This window comes from Mytilus trossulus, chromosome 4 (assembly GCF_036588685.1).
Source record: "Mytilus trossulus isolate FHL-02 chromosome 4, PNRI_Mtr1.1.1.hap1, whole genome shotgun sequence".
Taxonomy (NCBI): Eukaryota; Metazoa; Mollusca; class Bivalvia; order Mytilida; family Mytilidae; genus Mytilus; species Mytilus trossulus.
This window is the reverse complement of record NC_086376.1, coordinates 68,084,721-68,102,826: the sequence shown is the minus strand read 5'-3', so window position 1 is coordinate 68,102,826 and position 18,106 is coordinate 68,084,721. Positions and strand designations below refer to the sequence as shown.

Here is an 18,106-nt window from a genome sequence, read left to right as displayed (position 1 = left end):
CAATTTCTATCATCCTCAAATTTGTTACAATCAAATAGAAAATGAGCCTCATCTTCGACAGTATTGGAAGAACATTTATTACATATTCTGTTAATTCGGGGAATACCCTGATATCTACCTAATTCTATTTGTAATCTATGAGAAGATACACGTAATTTAGTAAAACTTCTTCTAAGTTCAAAATTCTTGATCAATGTTAGATATTTTTCAAAACCAAAATTTGTTTTATATAAAAGGTAGGTTTTCAGTTTACTGTCTGAAAATTTATCTATTTGTTTTTTCCAACAGCTAATAAACAATATTGATAGCTTGGTTTGTATATATTTCTTAAATTTGTATAAGGATTCACAAAATGGAGCATTTATGGCATTTGTATAGTCAATACCAAGTATTTTAAAAACAACATTTATTGAACCATACCATGATGTTATATTCATGTGATGTAGTGTCTTTGATTGTGTATATGCCTCTTTTAATAGAGGAAAATTATCACCTAAATTCTCTAATCTATACCAGTACAATAACATTCCTTTTATAATATTAAAATATATTGGAAATCTTCCAAGTTCAGATAACACTGCAGCATTTGTTGTTTTCTTGTGTACCCCAAGTATAAATTTACAAAATTTTATATGAAGTTTCTCACAGGGTAAACCTGAATATAATTTTTCAAAAGATATATCTTCCTTCTTACATTTAGAGGAAAGAGAATTAAACATCCCCCATATTTCGCTACCATATAATAAAATAGGTAAATGAAACCATGTACAATTGAATTAGACACATTGACGATGTGCAAAACAATTATTTATTTGCGGTATTCCTGTATTTCTTTATGTCACATCTACCTAACCAGCATAATGTCTTTCAAGGTTTAGTTAAGATATTACCTGATATTGCTATATATAGATCATTTTACAAGTGCTGGTGTCTTGATTGTAGATTGGTTTTCACAGGAACACAGAATCAAAATAAAATGTCGCATGATCTTCAGCTTCTGTTTGTGGGGCTGCAAGCTTTATAACTATAGCTTCAAACTCACTCAAACATGCAGTTATGAATCCCTTAGTGCTTATTAAAGTTAGGAGATTGTTGTAAATTTGTAGGAGACCGTGTCGTCATAACTCGGTGGTTCTCCGCGTAACAAGGACGTATATTGTTAAACCTCTGTCCGTCCATCCGTCAGTCAGTCGCTTGATATTTGGTCCGGATGATCATTAGGAAGCATACCAATCTATTACTAGTACGTCATTATTGCATTTCCCCCTGAAGATATTCGATTGACTAATATGTAAGCAACACCAGTTTCCCAAGCAAACATTGACATAACGTTAACATTTGCTAGAATTTTTTATATGGAGGGTCAGCTTGTGTACTCCTGATTGAAGTCTGTCTCTATCCTTATTGTTTTCAGTCACGTTTTTTTCTGGGAAAGGTGTTGATTAAGGCGGTTTCAGCTTAAACCTTTAATTTCTCGCTAATTTTACCACACAATCGTTCGAGATATCTACATTTCATCCCTTTAGAAGAATATTTCAATAGTTTTACCTCAGAAAAAAATTTCGCCTCGCTCTGCTCGTCGAATATAAAACTTGGCGCCCCCCTAACCGGAAATCCTGGATTCGCCCCTGGTAATTTAAACTGGAATGGTCATGGGCACGACTGATTTTACTCATGTTTATGTGATGTATGTTACTGGAATCTTTCTGCAAATACATATAACCTCTATATCACCAATGAAAAGACCCCAATAGATTTAAGATGTAACATGAGACAACTCTCCATTCAAGTCACAATGTTAAACTTTCTTCAATTTCTACCAAAGATCAAGAAGATTGGCTGTCAAAATGCTAACATCCCAATTTTCAATAACACTTAACAACATATATACAATCTCAAAATAACAGATAATAATAAAAATAATAGTCCTATCATATAACTAACAAAGAAAAAGACAATAACATCTAACAGCAAATATATTTTCAGGATAAATAACTTCTAACAGCAAATATATTTTCAGGATAAATAACTTCTAACAGCAAATATATTTTCAGAATAACAGATAACAAAGAATTTCATGACCCCATAATAGCATAACAGTTTAACCCCTTGAGGCCCATATATATACAGGCGGACCCAGAGGGGCTTGGGAGACCGACACCCTACTTTCGTGGGAACAATTTGGTTGATTATATAGGGAATCACTGAAGCATGACTGGAACGGGCCCCTTTAGATTAGTCAGTGTCCCCCTTATGAAAAGTTCTAAATCCGCAGAGGCGGATTTTTTATTTTTTTTTTGGGGGGGGGGGGGGGGAGCCCGGCCCTCCCTTTTTTGGGAAAAAATTGGATGCTTATATAGGGAATCACTGAAGCGTGACTAGAGCGGCCCCCCTCTTAGGTCAGTCAGTCCGCCACTGATTCGCCTTGCCCCCTTTCTTCCCTCAATTTCCAAGACTGTATTAAAATAAAACCTGTGGTATTTTACTTGCTGTAGATTTGAGAGATTTAGAAGGATTACTTCTAATTTCAGTCATCACAACATTTTAAAATATAGGATTATCTTTATCGAAGTCATTTTAAAAGAGATATATTTGGGGGTTGGGTACAACTTTGTGAGTAGATTTATCCTTGATGTAAAGATTGCAAAGGAGACAAAGAATGAAACAGTTTCCTATAGTTAAAGCCAAACTTAAGGCAAAATCTTTATATCTTTGAAACAATATCATGCTGTGAAAGGTTTTAAGTAATTTGTGGTATGAAAATCTTTGACTTATGATAACAAAATTAAGTACATTAATTAAAAACAACAATTTTTAAACTACCGACAGCACATGTTACAGTTCATGTTTATTTTACACATTTATATATATGTGCTCGGCATCAGGTAGATAAGTGCAGACTTTCATTGGAATTTAATGTTTATATTCAAGATTTTCTAGAAATGGAATATATCATTATTTTGGCAGTAATGTTATTTTCAATTACCAAAGTGATTCCTCAAGACAATTTAAAGAAACCTATTTTTAATGCTATGACTCCGTATTTTTGGGTAAAAAATATCAATGAAATCATTCCGGAGAATAAAGATGGATCATTTGTGTATGGAGGACATTCATGTCATATTACAAATTTTAATTACTTATTCAGACACGCTGCTAGATATCCATCTTTACCATGGATACAAAAAATGGATAACATCTCCACAATTTTAAGAGAGAATCCATTTGTTGTTGCAAAACATCCGTTTATAGGTAACTGGAGAACCCCATTTCCAAAAAGCAAACAGTATCAACAGTCTGCCGTTGGAGATGAAGAAATGCTTCAGCTCGGGGAAAGATTTGGCAAAAGATTTAAAAACAATGTACGCAAAAATGCTGGCAAGATTATGTTTGAAACGACGTCGAAAGATAGGACAAAGCAAAGCAAAAGCAAGTTTTGTCTGGGTTTAGAGAATGTAATTGGTAAACAGTCAACGACAACATCTACAGACGATAGATTACTGAGGTATTACGACTACTGTGGTAAATACATAAAAGAGGTTGACCAAAACGAAGAAACTTTGACTGAATTTTACAAATTCTTAAATGGAGATGAAATGAAATCTGTTGTCAACAAAGTAAGACAGAAAATTGGAACTTCTAAAATCGAACCAGGTAAAACCCGAGGGTAAAACATTTGTATGATACAGTACTGTTTGTCCGATGGCTGATTTCGTTCGAAAAATTTTTGCAAAAGCAAACACTTCGTGTAAAAATGACCATGTAACAACTTATACTACCATTTTGGACATTGCCATGGCAATAAATCAAACAGACAGGCTAAATGAAAACAAACAAAAATATATTGCCATTGTTTTTAACCACGATAGATATTTCCTAGCTGACTATTGGTTGAGAACTATATACCGTGGTTCTTATGAGTTAACATGATTAAACTAAAGATTTTGAACGATTATTTTAAAAGAAAAAAATGCAATATATATGTTTTACAACATGTACTATTTATTTGAAACCAGGTCGAGACGTTGCAGAGATCATTGCGATTGTAAATGTTTTCGTTAATTTAGTAAAGAGATGAATCTATTAAAGCAGAGATTTTTCGCAAATCGGATATATAAAGCAAACATAATCAAAGTACTGAAGTACTGAACATCGGATGACCGCAGGTTCTTATGGATGGTCAAAAGCGCATGTCACAGAAACAGATCACATCTCTATACCTGAAACTTGGGTTAATTTACAGAGATATTTTTTTCTGATAGAAGTTCATGCTTGGATGATGAATAAATGACAGGAAATTCAACCTCACCTTAATAACTATTATATTGTAGTGCAAGAAATCAGTATACCTTGGACTATTATACTTATATAATAATAGTCGTAGAGAATACACTGGTTTGTTGTTATATATATTATTAATATTACGATTGCATGTATATATAATTTTCATCTATTTGTATATGATAATTCTATTCTACTATTATTATAGTGCAGTGCAAGTGCATGGTGGACACTCTTCTGTAAAAAGGCTTAAAGGCTGTAAAAGCAATTGCTGCCATGTTAATGTTTTGGGGACTTTTTTTTTCATCTACATGTATAAGAATTAAACCTGACAGGACATGGTTGTCTAGTGAAAAGCAAGAAGGTGTTGACTTTATATCAATAAAAGACTTAAGCAGGAAATCATTTTTAATATGTTTTATATTTCACAAGGAGACAACAAGTTTACCAGGCTAAAGTTGGGGGTAATTATGGATTATCCCCTGGTAGTGTTTGTAACTGGGCAATAATTACTTTTATTTAATTAATTTTAACAATTTTCATAATTAAGTTAAATTAACCATTCAGTTAAAACATTTCACCTTTCGAGACGCTAATGTTGAAAAATGGGACAGAAATAAAATAACTTACAAAACATAAACATGTAAAAAATAAATATATATTTCAGCTTACTAAAAATATTTTCATAGTGTTACTTTGACATCATTTCTTAAAACTAAGTCCCACACATAATTGTTCATTTGATATGTGTCATCCTCATGCGATACGAGAAGTTTTCATGTCGCTAAATAGTCTTCTTGTCGCTTAACTTATTCTTCTTGTCCGTTCTTGACGCTTCTTGTCGCTAAAATTCTTCTTGTCGTTATTAGTGAGACCGCTATTTTTAGATTACAGGTGGTCATTTACACTACACGTATAACCTGTGTAGTGATTTTTATTTTACGATAAATTTATGAATGAACGATAATTTTATGAATGAACAAGAGCACCTGACCTCTTTCTGAAACACCAATTAAACATGTAAAATCGTATTTATTAAGATATAATTCAGTCAAATTTTCACCACTAAATCAACAACTGAAATGATTCCATATTTTGTTGAAACATCGTACTACCGGAGAACAGAAATCGCAGGTATGAAAATGCACTTTTTTCACTGGTGTTGAAAACCCAAAACTAATTTGACTATAATTTATGAATGACGGAAATTTAAGAGATAACAATACATCGGAGTGACCTCAAGGTCATCCTCTGTAAAAATGAGATAAAACGTGAAATGAAACATAACTTTTATGTATTTCAGACTCTGAATAGAACAGGTTCACTGCGAAAGAAGAGTTAAGTTATAGTAATTTAATGACACAAAATCCCTTCATGTATTTAAATATACGTATTTGGTGAAGAAACACCGTTGCTATTGCTGCTGTTAACCAAACCGTAATTAAAACACGCAGCAATGCTTATGAACTGAACTTTTTAACTGGTAATTTTTCATTACACCTCTCTAATGTGTTGTTTTGACATGACTATTTCCTTACTTATTACCGTTTTTATTTTATATGTCTTTTTTTTTACAGCGGAAGTTGTTACCATTCAACAAATATGTGCGTTTGAACTTGGTATCTTTGAAAAATCAAAGTGGTGTCAATTCTTTGAGATGGAAGATCTACTGATCATTGACTATCTAATTGACATTCGTGTAAGTACTTAATCTTGATAATTTTCTCCTTGATCACATTTAAGTTTTCAGTAATAAAATGTATCGACAGGTTGTATGTAATTCTTAAGAGTACCAATTGTGCCCCTTTTAGAGCAGACTTGTTCCTGTATTGTTATGTTATCATTGCCAAGATCAGTAAAGAACAGTCTTAATTCCGCTTAAATGATAAATTCAACAACCCTCAATGTTGTCTTGATGAAATCGTTTCGTTAAATTTATTAAGAACACGAGAAACTCTACATAAAAATAACGACAAAAAAGGACGTTTTTTTCGTTTGATTTGTTAAAAAAATTGTCTTTTCTAGCTTGCTTTGTGGTATGTTTTATGTTCATTGACGAAAGCTGCGCGTTGACCTATAGTTGTTAGCTTCTACAGCCATTTTCCCTATTGAATGTGACTGTCAATTATACCATATTTTTTTAAATTGACCAAACTCGTAGATTGTCTGGGAGTCGGTGTTAATAGTAACTCCTTTTGTATTAAGATCTATTATAAAAAATAAAAATGAAATAATAATCTGACATAGGAAAACAGTATGAGCATAAAACATGCAAGTATACAGAGTATATAGCTAATAGATACAGGGGCGGTTGCAAACAGACGTGTCTCGGGGTTGGGCACCCCTTTTTGTTTGACAACTAAGGTTTTAGGATTGGGACATATGGTATAACCCCTTTAAAATGGTGGTCAGTGGTTTCCATTGGGCACTCAAGCTTCAAGTCCACCCATTAATAGAATATGACCACCTCGAAATAGCACAATAGTGCTAAAAATGGCGTAAACACCAACCAATTTAACAATAGTAATTTCTTCTTTATAGAACTACTGGGAGATGGGATATGGCTACAATATAAATTGGCAGACATCTTGTGCATACACGTCACGGCTGTTTAAAATGTTTAGAAATGTTGTTTATGGAAAACCACCAAAGTGAGTATATGCTAAGCCTATAGGTATAATAATGTGTTCATTTTTATATATGGATATGCAATGCAATGGTCTTAAATACCTACATGACTTTATACAATCAATCATCACCCACTATATTTCCTTCGTGGTGTTTAACATATTTATGATTTATCGTGGTCACGATGACAAATTATTTCACCGACAAAAAGACAAATAAATAAATATCTGAGAGTTCTTGCAGTTACAGACAGCTAAATCAAAGCCAATAACAACCGTAAATGAATGTGGGTACTGTGTAAGAGTGTTATTGCCTTTCAAAGTGTTAATTAAAAAAAAAATACATCTGCCCAATTCACCAGACAATAAATATCCAAAGATCAACATCCAGTGGCGGATCCAGAAATTTTCATAAGTGGGGCCCACTAACTGACCTAAGAGTGGCCCGCTCCGGTCATGCTTCAGAGATTCCCTATATAAGCAACCAATTTTTTTCCAAAAAGGGGGGGGCAGGCCCTGCCCCCCCCCCTACATCCGCCTCTCAGTGACATCATATTGTGTTCTCGTGTTTAAGGAAGTTCGCTACTAAGTTTCAAAATAACAAGCTTGTCATACCACTAGTATATATTGATAGAGGATTGATAAAGGAACTAAAAGATAAAAAATAAAATGTAGGCCAATGTGATTGTTTTCGAGATATATAAGCCAATGAGATTTTGGCGGGGAAATGTTCTCTTTTGATTTTTCATAGCTTTATATATATCAGTGACAAGTTTTAAAAAGTTCTCAAAAACTATGTAAAAAATAACAAAGATTTTATATGATTTTTACAGATGGCTTATAATGATACATGTAAAACATTTATAAAAAGAAATATGGGTGTCAGTGGGCTTTTTTTCAGTTAAGGCATTCAAATAGATAAAGTTATTTTTTGTCTATCTGATGAGTTAAGCTTTTTTCAACTGATTTTTATATTTCGTTCTTATGTTGTACTGTTATACCACTGTCCTAGGTTAGGGGGAGGGTTGGGATCCCGCTAACATGTTTAACCCCGCCACATTATTTATGTATGTGCCTGTCCCAAGCCAGGAGCCTGTAATGCAGTGGTTGTCTTTTGTTTATGTGTTACATATTTGTTTTTCGTTCATTTTTTTTACATAAATAAGGCCGTTAGTTTTCTCGCTTGAATTGTTTTACATTGTCTTATCGGGGCCTTTTATAGCTGACCAATGCGGTATGGGCTTTGCTCATTGTTGAAGGCCGTACGGTGACCCATAATTGTTAATGTTTGTGTCATTTTGGTCTTTTGTGGATAGTTGTCTCATTGGCAATCATACTGGTCACATCTTCTTTTTTTTTATAAAACCAGAGGATTACGAAAATCTGACAAAACGAGGCAGTTGAGAAATATCACTATAATCCTTTACAACCAATCTTCTTACAGTAACCAAAAGACATAACAAAAATACCGGTCTGAAGTTTTCTAGTCTTTGGTCATCAGTTTCACAATATATTCTGTTCTAAGTCTTTTTTTTCTGGTGAATAATACTCGCTCTGATATATGATTGTTTTTCAACTGAGACTACTATAACACAGTTATAGTAGTCTCAGTTTTTCAACTATCAAAAAGAAAGTTACGACAAAAATTACGATTAAGTCTTCCTCAAGGAAATGAAACTCTAAACATTGTGAACCGCAATATATTACATCTTATTAAATGTTTGTTAGAGAGAAAAGGTCTCGGAACGACACTCAGAAAGCAATGTAATTTGTCTACCCCAAACAACTACATTTTAACAAACGGTTTCACTGCTAAACACATTAATCTTAAAAGCATGAGTAATGGTCCCTGTTAAAAAGTGCCCGAAATGGTAAAAATTGCCAAACGGGTTTTAATTATTTATCATTTCCTTTTCCATTTATATAGGCCACGGTTTATGAGTTATACCGTCCATTGCCTTGTTATGAAATAAATAAAAAGGTGATATCAGGGGGAAAGTTAAATATTGTGTTCGGTCTCTAAGTTTTTCTAAAACCTACGATTCGAAATCGTGCGTAACATTATCTGATATACATCTAATGTTTGTAACTGGACCAATCCATCCATCAAGTAATTTGCACATGAACATTCGGCGTAAAAGGTCGTTGTATATTTCCATTATCAATCATTTCTCTTCGGTGTTCATACATTCTGTCATATATCAGAATGCACTGAAATAGGCATTTATCGTAGATAGAAAAACAATGCGATTAACTTAAAATAAGTAAGTAACTCTATGTCAAAACTGACAGACGTCCAAACGTATTCGATCTAATTAAAATCAAATATTTCACCAAACTGTGTTAGACTTAATGAAACATATCGAATGGTCAGAGTGAAAGATCCGAGTTTAATCAGTTTGCAGAATTCTTTTTTAATTGTTTGCCGATTTTATATATGCATGTGTCTGTAAGAAAACTCAAATTTATAAAAAGATTTATTATAAAAAATGCAGATTAAGCGTGCAAGATTTATATGGAATGCAAGGAAAGTATTCAATAAAAGCTTTCATATTATGAAATAAATCTCTTATTTTTCAACCTATAATGGTGAACCAATACGAAAAGAGTACTGCTTTCCTCAACAGTTAATGATCTGGCAAAAAAGTAAACTTTTGGCATAAATGCGCTGTGGAAATCGTCGAAATCCACTAGCATGCTCTTGGAGTAAGATAATCATAAACAGGAACTTTAACAGAAAAATTGTTTCTATAGCAAAAAACGACTTCTATAGTTGAATTTACCCTAAAACGGGAAAATAAATTCTTACACTAGTACTAATATATTTTGCTATTGTCTTGTGTTATGGCTATGCTTCCTTTTACTATAAATCTTATTTGGCGGTTATCTCTATGACTTTAAATTGACATTGAAATCGTTTAATTCTGCCCTGTTATAATAGAAAAATCTTAAAATATCTTAAATCTAGTATTGGTTTCTGTCTGCGTTAAACAGTGCTGCTAATATTTAAAATTAAATTTATTATAGTTCTATTTGATACATTTCAGTGAGACATACCCTGAACCTTTTAATATACAGTTTGGACATACTGATACTATTATTCCACTGTATACGGCTTTTGGGCTGTTTAACGACTCACAGAAAATTTTAGCAGACAACTACCAAATGAACAAGAACAGAACATTTAGAACTAGTTTGATTGGTCCCTTTTCAGCCAATCTTGGGTTTGGATTATACAAATGTGACACAACCATGGACTACGTAATTCGACTATTTGTAAACGAGGAACCAGTAGTTATTCCGGCATGTGGACAGACCAGTTGTCTGTTTTCAGAATTTGAAAGGTATTACCATCATCTTGCGAACTGCAATGTTAAGCAGATATGTGAAATTAATACCAACATGACCGGTAACAGTTTCATAATGAGTTCAGACTTTTTGATGGTATTGCTTTTGACTCATCTATCTTGCATACTGATACTGTTCAAATAATATTTCGGGTTATCTTTTATTTCACAAACAATCCAAGTATAAATACTAAATATTTTTTTTATTCAATACAATTGAAAGAAGAGCAGTAGCAGACGACACAGACAGACACCCTTTGTATGTGGCATTTAAACATGTGGGCCTTTATTTTCTGAACTCGTGTATTAGGTCATTAACAAACCAGGTAACTAATAATTAAGTTACGCTTATTAAAACTTTTGTTGATGCACACTTACAAAACAGAAATGATTGGTATTCCGACAGGAACTAGATGTGTCCCTTCTTTCGCTTATGTGTCCCTTACTGAAATAAACTAATTAAATTCATCCATGGATCTGAATTTACTCTAACTTGTTATTGTTTGTCGTTTTTATTGACATTGTCAAACAGTAAAAATATCATTATCATTGGAGAATAATGAGTTAACCTTACCTGAAAAGTTTATTTCTTATTGAATTGGCTCTGGAGTCTCTGAAAAACCAAAATTTGGATATTCGACCCATAAATAGATGACTTATGAATTAGCTAACAAGGACCCCACCAAAAACCTGGGTTGGTCTGAGGTGCTCTGGAAGGGTGAACAATCCTGCTCCACATGTGGCACCCGTCATGTTGCTAATGTAAGTACATTGAACTCGGTGGGGACAAACTATTAAGCCGAAGGAAAACGGACAACACCATGACAAACAAGAAAAAAGACGAAAAGACAATTAACAGTTCTAAAAACACCACTCACAGTAAAAAGAGACCGAACAAAACGAGCTACAGCAAAAACCAGTGATTGAACTTGCCATAAACTAGAAGTTCCTTTATAATATTCGTTCACAATTAAATGAATATTCTGGATTATTTCATATTGGTATTATTTTAGTAGGTTTCTCTATATGAATTGGATTTTGAATAAAAAAGCATATTCACCTGAGAAAGTGTTATTCACCGCGCTAAACGTCACGCGCTTTTCATGCAATGTTATGGTAAAATGTTTCATGTAAAATTTGTTTTGGTATATGTTTGTCATGAAATACATTTTATTTTTGCGGAATATGGAATAAAACAATTACTGTCTTTTGTTTCGGTAAATATGGGGTTTAATTGACTTTTGAAAAACTGATATTCATTTCCGCCGTCGGCCTCAATGAATATCAGTTTTTCAAAAGTCAATAATATACAATTACTGTCTTTTGATGAGGTAAATATGCGGTTTTATTGACTTTTGAAAAACTGATATTCACTGCATGAGGCCGACAGCCGAAGAGTATATCAGTTTTTCAAAAGTCAATTAAACCCCATATTTACCGAAACAAAAGACAGTATTTTTTTTATTCCATATTCCGAGAAAAGAAAATGATTTAACGACACACATATTATACCAGCACAAAGTTTACATAAAACGTTTTCCGTAGCGTTGCATGACTAGTAAAAGCACGTGACGTTTAGCGCGGTGAATAACACTTTCTCAGGTGAATATGCTTTTCTATTCAAAATCCAATTCGTATAGAGAAACCTACTAAAATAATACCAATATGGAATAAAACCGCATATTTACCTCACCAAAAGACAGTAATTGTATAATATTCTCTCTATTGGAAGAAATGTTACAGTATTTTTTCCTAACGGAAAAAGGGTTCCAATATGTTTTATAAAAGACGTTTTTTATGCATATGTGGTGGATAGTTGTTTCTTAAGCAGTCTTCGTTTAAATCAACTGATTTCTCTTTTTATGCCCCACCTGCGATAGTAGAGGGGCATTATGTTTTCTGGTTCGTTCGTCCATCCGTCCGTCCGTCGTACCGTCCGTTCGTCCGTGCGTCCGTTCGCCCCACTTCAGGTTAACGTTTTTGATCAAGGTAGTTTTTGATGAAGCTGAAGTCCAATCAGCTTGAAACTTGTTGCTTATGATATGATCTTTCCAATTTTGAAGCCAAATTAGACGTTTGGCCCCAATTTCATGGTCCACTGAACATAGAAAATAAAAGTGGGAATTCCAGGTTAAAGTTTTTGGTCAAGGTAGTTTTTGATGAAGCTGAAGTCCAATCAACTTGAAACTTTGTACACTTGTTGCTTATGATATGATCTTTCTAATTTTAAAGCCAAATTAGACTTTTGGCCCCAATTTCATGGATGTTCCACTGAACATAGAAAATGAAAGTGGGAGTTTCAGGTTAAATTTTTTGGTCAAGGTATTTTTTGATGAAGCTGAGGTCCAATTTACTTGAAACTTAGTACACTTGTTGCTTATGATATGACCTTTCTAATTTTAAAGCCAAATTAGAGTTTTGAACCCAATTTCACGGTCCACTGAACATAGAAAATGAAAATGGGAGTTTCAGGTTAAAGTTTTTGGTCAAGGTAGTTTTGATGAAGTTGAAGACCAAACAACATGAAACTTAGTACACATGTTCTCTATATGGTATGATTTTTTTTTAATTTTAATGGCAAATTAGATTTTTTACCCAATTTCACGGTCCTTTGAACATGGAAAATGATAGTGCAAGTGGGGCATCCGTGTACTTAGAACACATTCAAATTTATTCGTTCATTGTGTAATCATACGTTTTTTGATTGAGTTAAGTCTGCCAATTGATATTTTATCGTATGTTTTTCAATGTTGTGATGTTATGCTATTGTTTCAGAAAAAGGGAGAAGGTTTGGATCCATTAAAACGTTTAATCCCGCTGCAAATGTTTGCACCTGTCCTAAGTCAGAAATCTGATGTACAGTATAGTTGTCGTTTGTTTATGTAATATATACGTGTTTCTCGTTTCTCGTTTTGTTTATATAGATTGACCGTTAGTTTTCCCGTTTGAATGGTTTTACACTAGTAATTTTGGGGCCCTTTATAGCTTGTTGTTCGGTGTGAGCCAAGGCTCCGTGTTGAAGGCCGTACTTTAACCTATAATGGTTTACTTTTTAAATTGTTATTTGGATAGAGAGATGTCTCATTGGCACTTACACCACATCTTCCTATATCTATTGTTTTTTATATAATAATAGCGTTTTTATGAGTTTCAAGAGGAACTTTTGTTGAACTGAAAAAACTATACATTTACAATTTCAAGTGCTCCGGAAGAGACAACATTTCCTGGTTCACTAGTAACATGCACCAATCGTGTTGCCCATTACAAGTAAATATTCGGTGACATAGGGTATTTGGCGATATTATAATCGCAGAAAAAGGTCAACAAAACTAAGTAGCAGTGAGATTGCTTATAAAGTAGATATCCTGTTTGATTTGTATTAATATGCTAGATCAGAACCGAAAACGATCTTGATGAAAAGTATTTTTCTCCCTTTAAGTATTGATTCTAAACAATATTATAGGATTTATAGTAATACAATCTGTTTTTAAAGCATATTCCAAGGATAAAAATGTTCTATAACACATTTTTGTAATTCAATATTCCACATCTAATATCATCCTATTCATGAAATGTTCAGATGACTTTTAACAATGATCAATATCACTTTTATGACCACATTAACCACCTCGCTGAAGTACGGCCATTATTCAGTTTTTATTTTTCCGAACAATGGCATGAGGATTTTATTGCACATTATTATATTAGATCCGAACTATTGATAAAATACTACAAATTAAAAACTGAAAAAATAATCAATGTCTATTTATTTTTCATTTAACGTAATTGCAAATCGAATACAACTTGAAAAAAATGAAATTGAGTGAAACATGAGATAAATACAAGATTTCTACGGATGCCATCAAGGACTTGTTGATTTTTACAGTATTCCAGTGTTTTAGAATGAAATGACAGCCATATATATTCACGATTTATACTGACGCCATTCCGAACTGGTTGATATTTTAATGTCTCTAAATTTCTCAACTTATTATCTTGAAAATGATAAATATTTATCATAAATTCCACATACCATGAACTACTACATATCTTCAAATAAATAAGATGGTGTGGTACACTCTACCCCAGTTTCGAAATGACGTTTTTAAAAGTCAACTACCACAAGTCACTGTACGGCTTTCAACACTGAACAAAGCTCATACCGCATAGTCAGCTATAAAGGACAAATTTGATATGCAGCGGCATACAAAAACCAATGACTAACCGGTGCGTGACTTGGGACAGGCACATACATAATGTGGCGGGTTTAAACATGTTTGCTGGTACCCAACGGTCTCCTCTTTTAACCGTCCTATGACCGAAACCAAAAAAAACCAACAACATTTTCTGCATAATAGGGTCTCAAATTTTTTTGCGGTACATCGTTTCTTTCTAGCTACGCCCCTGCAGAGTAAGATTCGCAATTACATAAAGTGGGATATAAAAAGATCTAATGAATATAGATATTATACAACAAGAACAAAATAATGTATTGTCTAAATTGTGAATAACATTACCAATACAAATAACTTAAATCATGCTGTTAAGGAATTTACAAACATCTTATTTCATAGTGCTAAAAAAGTTTTTGGTAGATCCTTGTTAATTCACCAAACCGAAATTAAAGTTAGGCCGAACAACGAGTGGTTTGATAAAAATTGTGCGATTGCACGTAAAGATTTTCATGTGGTTAGAAACTTTTTCTAACATCATCCATCAGACGTCAACCGAAAGATATGGAACGCCATAGCTGTCTTATGTGATAGTATTTATTATGTGATGGTGGGTTTTGCATTATATGATGTGGGTTTGTTATTATATGATGTGGGTTTTTTATTATATGCTGTGGGTTTGTCATTATATATATGTTGTGGTTCCGTCATTATGTGCAGTGGGTTTATCATTAAGTGCTGCGGGTTTGTTATTATATGCTGTGGGTTTGTTATTATATGCTTGGGTTTGTTATTATATGCTTGGGTTTGTAATTATATGATGTGAGTTTGTTATTATATACTGTGGGTTTTTTATTATATGCTGTGGTTAGGTCTTTATACGCTTTTTCTTTATGATCACTCTTCTTTATTATGATCATTCTTCTTTATTATGATCACTCTTCTTTATTATGATCATTCTTCTTTATTATGATCACTCTTCTTTATTATGATCATTCTTCTTTATTATGATCACTCTTCTTTATCATGATCATTCTTCTTTATTATGATGAGGTAAAATTGTCCGGTTCTTCAGTATGTATGCAATGAAATTTTAGCAACTGACGAAAAAATGAGGGATTCAACCATGGAACATGTATTGCAAGATTTAAATCTCAAAGCATACACTGAAACATTTATTGATGAAAAAATAATTATATAACGCCAGGATATTGTCTGCAAATTGTCATCTCATGAAATGAAAGCTTTATGTGTTTCAAGCAGGGCAGACATGATGAGACTACGGACAGAGTGTGCCAAGTACGGAACTGACAAGCCCCAAAGGGTCCGGTCTCAGTGTGGTCCTCCAAACTTTGACATTGAAAAAATAGTGTTATGTTAAACTACGTTCATCATAAAAAAGACAATATTATAAGTTGTTTGCTACGAATTTCAAAAGGACACATGCCTTAACATTTGCAATTGTTACAAAACAAATTATTTGCCTTTGAAACGTTTTTTAATCTAGCACAAGATGAATGTTGCCACTCCAAACAGAAACTACACATTACACTGGCTTCCTTTGAATCTGTATCTTGTGTGCAAATGTTGCATATGTAGATAGGGTTCTTTTTCTTCTCTTTATATACGTCCATAATAGCTTCCCATGCATCTTTTTGACAATACTTTTTGATTAAATCAATGTTAACAATTGAGTCCAAACAAGAGGCAGTTAAAAGTTCAGGTCTTGCTTCAACTTGTTCCTCTGTTATTGAAATGTTGTTATTAACAGCATGTTTTGATAGTATCCAGGAGTAAGCTTAGTAAAAAAAATAATCCATTTTTTTCGTTTTTTACTTTTAAATGAACTGAGATTTTCTGCAAGGAACCAACACATTTACTCTGTGATTATTTTTTTTAAAAATTTAATGACTTTCTTATCTTATTTTTAATTTGTACCAAACTTGGACAGAAGCTTGTTTATGTTCAAAGGCTAGTATCTTTTGCTAGGAAATTTTGTTAATATATTGTACCTGTGTATCTGTATTTCACTTATACATGGACATTTTCTTCCAGTTAACATTACATACAGTCTGCAGTTAAAGTTTTTAAAACATTTATTAGATTCATAAACAATCCTGGATTTTTACCAAACTTGGACAGAAGGTTTTTACAATCAAAAGATAGCATCAAGAGGAATATTTTTATTGTTTTTTTCTCATTTTTGTTGAGCCTGCCATTTACAGCAAAAGAAGGCGAGGCACTGGGTTCTGCGGAACCCTTACAATTTTTTTTTCTAAATGAGAGTTGTATTTTGATTTTTAGAATATATTTAATTTAATAGTTAAAAGTTTTTTTTTATTGTACTGTATTTTTAATGCTTGATATTGTGATAAAATGATTCTAAATTATTATTAAGCTTTTTTATTCTTTACTTATCACATCAATGAACAGTTTTATTCAAATAGCAAATTGCCTACGTCGTCAATGATTTAAGTAATTTGAAGAAGTTTGTGGACTCAGCTTTATGCACCCCATCGTACATACATGCAAGTTCATGTATAATTCCCGCGGTACTACGATTTCCCTATTATTTACAAACATTTGTGATTTTACTTTTTTCAATCAAAACCCATTCGGTGTAATTACTGATACCTAGCGGCTTTGGAAATTTCACAGTCCCTTGATTGTTTTTTTCTTTCAAATACCCCTCCATTTCCTTTCTAATAGCATGGATTTGAGGAGGCATTCATATTTTCTGAATTTGGCTTTTTAACTATTTTGATCTGAGCGTCACTGATGAGTCTTATGTAGACGAAACGCGCGTCTGGCGTATACAATTATAATCCTGGTACTTTTGATAACTATTTTCACCACTGGGTCGATACCACTGCTGGTGGACGTTTCGTCCCCGAGGGTATCACCAGCCCAGTAGTCAGCACTTCGGTGTTGACATGAATATCAATTATATGGTCATTTTTTAAAATTTTCTGTTTACAAAACTTTGAATTTTTCGAAAAACTAAGGATTTTCTTACCCCAGGAGTAGATTACCATAGACAAATTTGGCACAACTTTTTGGAATTTTGGATCCTCAATGCTCTTCAACTTTGTATTTATTTGGCTTTTTAACTATTTTGATCTGAGCGTCACTGATGAGTCTTATGTAGACGAAACGCGCGTCTGGCGTATACAATTATAATCCTGGTACTTTTGATAACTATTTTCACCACTGGGTCGATACCACTGCTGGTGGACGTTTCGTCCCCGAGGGTATCACCAGCCCAGTAGTCAGCACTTCGGTGTTGACATGAATATCAATTATATGGTCATTTTTTAAAATTTTCTGTTTACAAAACTTTGAATTTTTCGAAAAACTAAGGATTTTCTTACCCCAGGAGTAGATTACCATAGACAAATTTGGCACAACTTTTTGGAATTTTGGATCCTCAATGCTCTTCAACTTTGTATTTATTTGGCTTTTTAACTATTTTGATCTGAGCGTCACTGATGAGTCTTATGTAGACGAAACGCGCGTCTGGCGTATAAAATTATAAACCTGGTACTTTTGATAACTATTTACACCACTGGGTCGATACCACTGCTGGTGGACGTTTCGTCCCCGAGGGTATCACCAGCCCAGTAGTCAGCACTTCGGTGTTGACATGAATATCAATTATATGGTCATTTTTTAAAATTTT

At 33.2% G+C, this 18,106-nt stretch overlaps 1 protein-coding gene across 1 annotated transcript; it reads left to right on the top strand.

Annotated features, from left to right (window-relative positions):
• Positions 1 to 2,832: 2,832 nt before the first annotated feature.
• Positions 2,833 to 15,808, top strand: LOC134716769 (multiple inositol polyphosphate phosphatase 1-like). Its single transcript, XM_063579777.1, has 5 exons — positions 2,833 to 3,654; positions 5,859 to 5,980; positions 6,823 to 6,932; positions 9,956 to 10,352; positions 15,635 to 15,808. The coding sequence occupies exons 1-5, from the start codon at positions 2,943 to 2,945 to the stop codon at positions 15,806 to 15,808; spliced, it is 1,515 nt and encodes a 504-aa protein (XP_063435847.1). The 5' UTR covers positions 2,833 to 2,942.
• Positions 15,809 to 18,106: the final 2,298 nt, after the last annotated feature.